General features: G+C 22.7%; 1 protein-coding gene across 1 annotated transcript in view; it reads right to left on the bottom strand.

The window, feature by feature from the left end:
• Window positions 1–1,776: 1,776 nt before the first annotated feature.
• Window positions 1,777–11,307, bottom strand: part of LOC122856843 — a 30,269-nt gene continuing 20,738 nt past the window's right edge. Inside the window, exons 5-7 of the mRNA XM_044158707.1 lie at window positions 9,160–9,348; window positions 3,274–3,538; window positions 1,777–2,764 (exon numbers count right to left, since the gene is read on the bottom strand). Coding sequence (XP_044014642.1) covers window positions 2,633–2,764; window positions 3,274–3,538; window positions 9,160–9,348 — 586 coding nt within the window. The 3' untranslated portion in view covers window positions 1,777–2,632. The remainder of the gene's footprint in view (window positions 2,765–3,273; window positions 3,539–9,159; window positions 9,349–11,307) is intronic.

Raw genomic sequence — 11,307 nt, 5'->3', positions numbered from 1 at the left:
AATATTTATCATTTATTACAAATTTAATAATTGAAATATCTTAATTAAAAATTGTGGTCAAAGATTGATTTATTATTTTCATTAATTCATTTTTATTTTTTATTACTTGTGATGTTGTTGCTGTTGAATAGTGCATTGAAGAATAAAACAAGTCACGATTATTCTGCAGCAACAGAAGCAAGAAAGTATTTATGAATCACGATTATTTACGCAATCAATTAATGACCAGTGATAGTTTTAATGATTTCACCAACTTATACCAATAATATTGTTATTTAAACAAATTATATACTGAAAGTAATTAATTTATTTGATGAAATATACTCAATTCAATATTATTCATTATTTTTATACTTTTTTTTTTATATTCATTTATTTATTTATCTATTTTTAACAAGACATTTAATGTTTGTTTATTATCTGAAAGCTCGAGAGTCAATTTATTTTTTTTTTCGATGAAACAGACATCAATAGAATTTCATTTTTTTTTCATTTTTTATGTGCAAATATGATAGGGTTTTTATTGTGATTTAAATGAAAATATTAATAATTTTTGTTGGTAAAAATTCAATCACAATATGATTTATATTTAAATGAAAAATCGAACTTTTTTTAAATTTATTTATTCAACTATTTTTTGGTAATTTATTTATTGTTGTTTTTTATTTCTTAAAAATAGTAGTAAATAAAAAACCCAGTTTTATTGAGAAGAATAACTTTTTTTTTTTTTTCAATTTATTTTTAATGAATTAAAGCAAAAGCCACTGATATTTTTTCATTTTTTACATTTTTTTATAATTTTCGTTTGACACAACAAAAAAGTGGATTGATTTTTTTAATTTATATAATTTAATGTATTATTTATTAAAAATTTTTCATTAGTAATTTAAAATCTGTATATTTTGTTTATTAATTTTAATTTGGGAAATTTTTTTTAGGGTGTTTAATAGAAAATTTGAAAATTACATTTATTTACTTTTCTTTATATTTTTTTTCCTACTATTTCTGCTTTTTTTTTTTTGCAGTTCAATTATGGTATACACATACAGTCTTGCGATATTAAAAAAAAAAATTTTATCAAGCCAATTTGTTTAAATATTTATTGTAATTAATTTTTTATCTAAAAAATATCTTTTTTTTTTTCAATATTCAGCTTCAATTTGCCAATTGATCAACGAAAATTAAATTGATCATGATTTATAATTTATATTATTTTCATTATTAAATTTGACACTGGAAACAAGTAAACATTCAGGATAATCAGTTTTTTTTTTTTTTTATTATTATACTTATAAATATCATTATGGTACAATTTATATTTTTCTTAACTTTTATTTATCCTTAAATAATTTTTAAAAACAAATATCTTGTGTTAACATACATACACAGCTCTCCATAATAATCATCTTGTCCATCAATGATTTTCTTTAAATTCATATAAATAACTTATCACGATGTAGAGACTATCTAAAATGTTACAATAAAAAAATTACTAAACTCTCAAAATAATAAAAGAAAATAAAAATCTACGACAAGACATATTTCATTTAAAAAATATAAATTTAAAAATAAATAGTTTTTTAAAAAAAAATCATTTTGTGCACTGGCAGCAAGTTTATCATCGTCTCTATTTATTTCACATAATTATGGATATTAAAAACAATAATTATTGACTTGATGATATTTTTTCTTCAAATATATTATTTTTACTTTTCACCAGCACAATTATTTATCATTTTTTTTATATATATTTACAATTGCAATTATCATTTTTTAAAAATTTATTTCTCTAATAAATCCTGAATCTTTACTCGTGCCTTTTCAATTTTATTCATTTTTTTTTTTTACATATTCATTATGGAATTATTAATTTCACAAATATAATTTTTCATAATTTATTGAATTATTTTTTTTATAATTAATTTGTCTTGTTTTTTTTTTTTCATCAATTTATTACCAATCAATATTTAATTTTCGAAATTGTCTGTACTCTATTTTAATTTATCTTTTGCAAATTTAAACATTTTTTTTTCGACGATTAATATTAATGATAAATAACCACAATAGTAAAAGCATATATAGCTACCATTTTTTATCTACAATATATTTTAATATTATAATGTTTATATATATAATAATATATATTTATAATTTTTCTTTTTTTTAATTTTTGTATTCGTCATTATCTCTTTATTTTTTTTTTTTTTCTTCGTCATTAATTCATGCTTAATAATTGCGTAAATTTATATCAATTATTATATATCACTTAAAAAGGTCTTGGGACTTTCTTGGTGGTCCATAATTATTATTTTTCACAATCAAATTTTTTTTATTTCGTTTTTCTTATTTTACCCCAATTATTAATAATTTCTTTTTCAATTTACTTTAACCACGATTTTTTTTATTCAGTCAAATTGTGGTAAATGTATTTATGCACCTTTTTTTTTTTCTATTTTTAAACTGTAGATTATTTTTTTTATTTTTACAATGAATGCTTTTTTAAATTTTTTCTTTAGAGAGATATATTATTTTTAATAGGGTAAAATTGAATTTGATAATTTTTATTTTATTGTTTCAACATTTATGTTTGTTTATATAATTTTTTTTTTTTGTTTTTTTACTATTACTTCGGTTACTGAAGTACGCAACATTTGCACTTGGGTTTTTTCTTGAGTGTCACATGCTCGACCAGCGATGCATCACCTGGACCTTGTGACATTACTCTGCCAACTTCCACTGTTGCTGCATTCGTTGCAGGCCCAACCTAATTCAAAAAAAACATCATAAATTAGTCAACCAATTTTTAAAATATTCCAACAAGTGTTTATGAAGTGTTTAAAAATATTATCAAGCTCTGAAAAGCTCATTAATCAAAAATTCATACACCAAAATAAAATTAAAAAAAAAAGCTCAAAAAAAAAAAAACTCTAAAAACAATATTTTAAATTAAATTATAAATATCATTAGCTTTTATATTTTTTAAAAATAATAATCAAGCAACTAGTAAGCCAAATTACAGAAAAAAAAAAACATCACAAATTATATATATATTTTTTTTTCTCATTTCAAATGGCAATATATAAAATTAATTTTTTGCACCTTTTTATTCATCAATAATTATTGTTGATGTTATTATTTATAATAAATATATTAAATATAATTTTTAATTTTATTAAAACACAAAGTAAAATTAATGTATCTTGAATAATATTATTATTTGTTGTAAGATTTTATTTATTGAAATGTAACTTTTGTTTTTATTTTAATTTTCACCTTCTCATTAATAGGCTGCTTATTGACGTTAATATTTTGTGTACCATTTCCATTAGTAATACGTCCAGATGTATTGATTATTGTATTTTTACTTGTATCAATATCATCAACATTATTTTTATCATCACAACCAGGTAATGGTGGTGTATTTTGTCCAGGTGTTGGTGTTATTGGTTTACCACCTTTTATTAATTCAACAATTTCATCAGCTTCACGTGATAAATCACCATCTGGCCTGAATGGATTGTCCCATCCACTGTCCGTACTGAAACATTTTAAATTTAAATATAAAATATTATTTATATATTTTTTTAAATCATTATTGTTATCTACATATTTTAATCTTAATCTTGAATATATTTTTCGTTTTTAAATGCAACTAAAGTCATTGAAGGTAAACAAGTATTTACAAGTTGTGACATACATTGACACAATTGCAATTTATTTATTTAAATTTATCATGTACAGATTTTCTGTACTGATCATGGAAGTTATAGAAAAATAAAATTATCAAATTTTTTTGTATCAAGTTGTTCGTTTTATTTATTTGATGAGGAAGTACTTGAGTGGAACTGCGCTACCAGTTGAAATTTTTTTTTATTTTCATATTTTTCTTTTGTAACTGGTAGCTATCTTTGTGATAATGATGGTGATGATGTTGATGATGATTATGGGTGCGTCGATTTAACCGAGCGTGCGATAAGTTACGTGAGAATATCCAGGCTGATAGACAATTGTATTTTCAACGACCGTGACATTATGCTGCCATTGAATAAAATCTAATTGCAAACTTGATATATAAAGTAAGAATTATTATGATTATATTAAACTTGTTTTTATGTATATTCATGTGTCAGAGTTCATTTTGCATATGTCTTATTATTATATCAAAATTCTTTAGTGTGTTTAGAAATTTTTTTATTATTATTCAAGACACACAAACTTTTTGTAGGAGAAATTTAATTATTTTATTCGTTTTTTTTTTTTATTTGTAGATTAAAAATTGTGTTTGTTTATTGAAAAATAATTTTTGCAAACAGTTTGGATATTTAAAATAACAGGAAACAGGAAATTAATACCGGCGTCCAAATGAAGGGGATATTTTTTTTCTTATTTTTTTTTTGTTAATCGATTTTAAAAATTGAATGTCAAAAATTTTAATTAAAAAATTAAACAAGACACATTTTGTTATATAAACAATTGAATAAAATAAATTTTTTTAAAATCTATTTTCATTATTATGAATGGTTATTGTCTGAAAAAAAAATGACAAAAAAATAGAACGTGGAGAAGTAAATTTTTTGAACGTCAGCCAATTTGTCTGAGTGTTTTTGACGTTTTTTTTTGGTGATATTACAAAATTTAAATTTGACTTAAAAATTCACAGACAATGTACAAATGAAAGTGTATGTATTACCACACTGTTTATTTAACAATATAGCCTGTATTAAAATAAGCAAAATACTAAAAAGACAAAAAATTATTTTTTAAAAAAAAGCGAGTGGCTTTTATTTTCATTCCCTCATTTAAAAATAAAGCTTACATTTGTATCAAAAAAAAAAAAATAATAATCAGAAATGATGTTTAATTTTTAATAGATATTTTTCGTGATAATTTTATTTTTTTTTTGTTTGTATAAAGCCATCAGTCAACATGAACAAGAAGAATGAATTTAAACGAGTTCATAGACCGAATTGGAATGAGAATGCACTGGCATCCCTGGAATTACATTCGATAGTTTTGAATAGACAAAGAATATATAAACGTCACAGACATGGATTAAAAAATAGATAGTAAAAAGAAAAAAAAAAAAAAATGTTAGTGTGTATACATCTATGAGGGGTTGAAGACCCTCTGACAAATAGCAAGGGGTAGATGGCCTCCTTAAGTTTTGACGACGGCTTTCATGTCCCCACGAACATTAGGCCTCATAATAAAACCTCAGAAAAAAATATATCAGTCTACTTTATAGAGAAAAAAAAAATAAATAATCAAGATTACTTCCTGAATGAAGAAAAAGAAATAAATTTAAATTGATTTTTTTATACTTGTGACCTACTTTTAATATAAACATTTAAAAATTATATATTTATATAATTTTATAAATATTATTTATTATTGTTTTATTGAATATTGTTTTTTTTAATTTTTTTACCTTTCATCGTTATTTTCTTCGCCTTCTTTTGGCACTTTAATAACGTAATAAACGTGACCACCGTGATTTGTCGTCATATTTATTTCGATTTTATTATATTTTATTATTTTGAAAAATAAATTTTATTTATAATGTTTAGGTGCTTTTTTTTTCTAGAGAGAAATATTTATCCCAGTTTTATATAATTTTCAATGTTCATTTTGTATTTATGATGACAATAATATTTTCATTTGAAATATATTCACATCACGCTCTGTTTATAATCACTTTGTTTATCACAATATATATTGATAAAAAAATACACTATTGATTTATGTTATTACTATTATTAGGATTTTATATTTAGATGTTTGATTAAATTATTATTGTTGTAGGTTATATATTTTTAAATTCAAACTTAAATTCCAGTTGGTTTTCTTGTCGACAAACCAAGGCGTTTTTAGTTATTTCAGGCAGCCAATGTATTTTTGCGATGACACGTTGGTCAAAACCCACACATGTTAAAAGTTAATATTTCTTTTAACATTTTAAATTTTTTGATAAATAAACCACAAAAATATACACTAGAAAAATAAATAACTGTTCAATTTTTAGAGACCAAAAAATCGTATGTAATATTTAAAAATTTAAATAAAAAATTAACACTTCTTTGAGATGACAATATTAATTTTTTAAAATTTAATAAAAATTTAAATTGTGAATTGATTGATTGATCAATATTAATAAAACCTTGGATGATATATAATTGACGATGTATATATAATTTAAATAAATTTTGGATATTTTAATTTTCTTTCACAACAAGATTATTTTCAAATTTTTTATACATTAATAAACTATATTTATAAAATCAGTGACCTATTTATTCACCCTTCGGTATTTCCCATAGGCCGATAAAGCCACAAATATTACACAAAACTAATGAAAATATTTTTAAACTTATAAAAAAGAAAAAATGAATTTTTAATTATATAATATTAAAACAAATTTATATCAATTTTTATATACATATTTTTTTTCAATTTAAAAATTAATTTACATTTTTAAAAATAACATTAGTATATTGAAAAGTCAAACAGTGTATTTATTGTATTTTTTTTTTTTCGAGTAGGAGTGTGAAACAAGTAGTTTAGCACACTCAAGGGCCATAGAAAAAAATATATGAGGATGATATTAAGACCTGGGGGAGAACATGTTAATCGATGTTAAATGACGACACGCGCAAATCGCAATGGTATATAAAGAGCGCGGAAACAAGTGCGAATTATATCATTGTCATCAATTGTTTGCAAGAAAAAAAAAAAAAAAATACATAAATTTTTAACTTGATATAAAAGAAAATGATGTAATCATGATAATGTCAATAGTGTACATAGTAGTTTACATAATATTATTTGAATAATAATTTTTTTTTTTTGTTTGAACTTTTACCGGTGACATTTGGAGCATTTAATATATTGTCCACGTGATGCATGAAAGAATGGGGAAGTTTTATATGGGGCAGCAGGTTAACAGAGTGTATGATACAGTGTTACATGCGACTGCGCGATAAACGCATTTTTTTTACACCTGATTTATCAAAATGGATATAAAAAAATTAATATAATCTTATTAACAATTAAATTTATAAATCATATCTATTTTTTTTTTTTTTTCATTGAATTTTCATTAATTACTTTGGTGGGAATTATTATTGGTCAGGTCATGGTCTTGATTTTTTTTTCCTTTTGGCAATAGTTTATTTGGCACTATTAAAACAATGCGTACATTAAACTCAAATGAATTAAAATAATAATGATAATATTACACTTGAATTAAAATAATTACTAGAGGAAAAAAAAATATTTAAATCAAGATTGACACTAATGATATTTCCGCAATTAAAATGTAAATATTTTCAGGTAAAAAAAGTGAAAAAAAATTCATCCAATTTGAGGGATAAATTAATGTCATTATAATTATTGAAATAAAATTTTAATTATTATTTTTAATTTGAAGAAAAAATATATATATATTATTGATATTTTATTTTTTTGATTAAAAATATAATTTTAAGTACACTTGGCTTTTTTTTTTTCACTAAACTTTTAGCACTGACAGGTAACACTGTTAAAGTATATTTTAAAAGCACCATTTAATTAAAAAAAAAAAACCATATTGCAAAAAAAAATATTGACAAGATATTTTGATGAATTATATGTGATTTTATTTCCCTGGATATTTTGAAAAACGAGAGTGCAGAAACGAGTTTTAGTTGTGCTCGCCAATGCAGTCAACAGCGCGACTGGTGGCTGAATTGAAAGCACCTCTGCACATCCCACCCACGCTTTATCGATCCTCCATCCTCTTGTGTCTCTATTTGTGCAATATACAACATGTAAACCTAGGGGTCCAACTTCAACAACACCCTATTGTTTAACTAATCATATATTTTTATTTTTATTATATAAAAAATAATTAACACAAAAATAAAATAAGAAAAGCTCTACTTTTTATCATAAAGCTTTTTTATTTTTTATATATTGTAATTTTAAATTTAGATAAAATTCTGAGACTTAGGGGAGAACATCTTCCGGGACAATTTCGACCCACAAATAGACAGTCACATTCTGCGCCGGTCAACATCAAAACCAAATAGTCACATGGTCATACCATGACTTTGACAACGAATTTAATTTAAATTAAAACAAAAGCCCTTTTTAAATTAATTAAAAATAACTATCATTATTTTATATTACAAAGCAATTAGAAAAAATAAAAAATATAAGAAAAAGTTTTCATAAAAATTAGAGCACGTAATTATTTATAATACAAATTTAATAATGAATTTTTCAAAAATATTCATATCAATAAATATACAATTAAAATAATAATAATAAAATATATATCAAGTTAAAATTAATTATATACTAAGAAAAAAAAAGTTGTTTAAAAAAAAAAAATTATAAATGCTATTTTAGTACGATACTTTTTTACCCTATCAATATTCGCGTTTTAACTGCAAATTACATTGTGATTGGCTGATAAGAACTGGCATGCACTAGGTGCACTTGCTACTTTTAAATTTTATTTTTAATTCATAAAAATAAACAATATATATTTTTTAAATAAAAAAAAAAACATTTATAACAAAGAGAAATAAATGAATTAAAAAATAAAAATAAATAACAACCAGGAAGTTGATTGTAACAACTTTATGTAAAACGTATAAATAGATTTTTTTTTTTTTAATGAAAGGGTTGTTTTAAATATATACGTGTGAAAAAGCCTGATCGGTACATCCTGTTTATTATGATCTCGATCGCGAGAAATTTTTGAGATCATTAATTTAACTATTCCCGTCTTTGTTTATTAATGCTGCCGCGATAGACGATAATCACGATACGATACGATACGATACGAAAATACTTATAATAGACGATAAGTCCAGGAAAAAAAATGGGAATTTTTGAAACTGTCAAAAGAGGGTAGGGAGTGGATTTCAAGGGTTTTTAATTTTTTTGTCAATGATTTTAAGTGTTTTTAATTTTTTTGTCTATGGCAGAGTTGAGCTATCCTCGTTATTTTTTTTTTATTAAATTGTGTAGAACCCCAGCAAGTCTAGAAAAAAAAATGGGAATTTTTGAAACCGTCAAAAGAGGGTAGGGAGTGGATACAATGTTTATATTTTTATAAATAAATTATATCAGATATACTATTTAAAAAAGGAGATTTATTTTTATTTTTTTTACCTGATCTGGGTGTGATAGGCAGGTGATGTGTGCTCTGTATGAGTTGTTAAAAGCTCCGCAGGTCCAGTTGACATGTTATCTAGAAGGTGAACCCCGGGGGGTAAAATTGGATCAAGAAGTAGGACACCAGGTGTCACAGGATGGGGCTGTGGACCCAGGAATGCAACTCGTACTTTTTCTCTTCCTTCACTGAAATTATAAATTAATTAATTATACATTCATTTTATTTGAAATTTTTTTTTTATAAATTTATTATTCAAATTCACTTTTATTTTTATTCTATGTTAATTTATTTTCTTGAAAATTATAACAAGAATTGTGGTTCTCTAGGTCGCAATAGAAATAATCGATCTGGTCAGCTTGGCGCCAATTCAACCCCTATATTATACACTCTATATTCTTATCAGAAAAAATACAAAAAAAATAAAATAAAGAAAATGATAAATTTATCTCATTGTTTACTATATTTTTATTATATTTAAAAATCAATTATTATTAATTTTTTTAAATTATATATGTCAATAAAAATATTTAAAAATAAAAAAGATTAAGATTTGAATTTTTATATTTTATTATCAGGATGATACAGGTGTATTTTTCCACACCTGGTGAATGCAATTTAACAGACTCGCGTGACTAGTTATTTATGATTATTTTTATAAAATTAAAAAATATAAATAAAGTATAGAAAAAATTGTAATTTGATATACCATCCATGGGCAATTAAGACATTAAGATTCATTGAGTAAAATGTAATATTTTTATGAATTTAATTAAAATATTATTGCATTGAGTACATTGACTTTGAAAATATCAGTTATTTAAATCGTGCAATTGATCCTTGGAGAATCGAGTTATGTCGGACACTAATCCCACGCTTGATTGCTTTCAATGTAAATTTATTATCAGAGGCGTTTGATAATATAGTAATTTATTTTTAAAATAAATATGAATTTATATTTTTTTAAATTCCATAAATTAACAATAAAAATATGAAAATAATTAAGTTTATTATAATGAAACGCGAAAGAAAAAAAGGAATAGTTTTTTATTTTTTTAAAACAACCCACTCGAGTATAATTGAAGACATTCCCATAGTTTTTTGTTCAAGACAAGAAGGAAGTTTATAAAATAAAAAAAAATATGAGTCAACTTGCAACATTTTGTGTGGGTATATTTCTTGGTGATTCTCAATTGCGTCTGAAGATTTATCTCGAAGAAAATAATAAAAGTTTTAAATAAAAATATTATGCCATTTCTTGAGATATTATGAGAATCACTAATTTAAATTTGTCGAAATTAATACACTTTTTTGAATTAATAAAGACATAAATGTTTTTTTTTTAAATTCATTAAAATTGTATGCTGAAATTTAGACAGTCTGTGAAAGATTTATCACAGAATTAAATTGGTATTTTAGTCTTTAATATGTTGCTAATGACAATTTCTGGATTTGTCTCTTGATTGACCGGAAAATAATTGGAAATCAACCCACGATATTGAAATGAAATGAACTAATTATGTCACTCATATACATGTCAGTTTTATTTTTTTTTTTTTTAAATATCTCGCTATCTTGATAGAGTGAAAATTATGTTTCAATTAATATAATAAATAAAAATAATATTCGTAAATATTTACGTGTTATTTTTTCATCTTATGTTCGTGTGTTATTTTATTTATCGTAAAGTTATTCTAGATTTAATAGAGTTGAACTAAATCTCAACGTAATAAAATTCAAGCATGTATTGATAAAATAAAGGAGTTATTTCAAGTTGATATAAACAGAAAGATAAAAAAAAAAAAAAAGAAAACATTCAAGTGATAAATACTATGAATTCATTTATAATAATTATTTTTTTTTTTGTTTCTATATTAATGATGGCTTAAAAAATATTAAATTAAATAAAAGAAATTTTATTTAATTTAATAAAAGCTCATTGAGCTTTTTAACATTTAGAAATCACTGAGACATTCATCAATGCAAATTTATATTTTATCTTGAAACATTAAAATGTAAAAACTTTATTGACTTGCAAATATTAATTTCAACATTATAAATAAAAAAAAATAGTACAAAGGTGAAAGTAATTTTCCAAACAAACTTAATATATGAAAAAAAAAAAAATAAAAATTTTAGCCATTTTA

The sequence above is a fragment of the Aphidius gifuensis genome, linkage group LG5 (assembly GCF_014905175.1).
Source record: "Aphidius gifuensis isolate YNYX2018 linkage group LG5, ASM1490517v1, whole genome shotgun sequence".
In the NCBI taxonomy this organism is placed as follows: Eukaryota; Metazoa; Arthropoda; class Insecta; order Hymenoptera; family Braconidae; genus Aphidius; species Aphidius gifuensis.
Note: the sequence above shows the minus strand (reverse complement) of the source record. Positions and strands in the feature narration are given on the sequence as shown.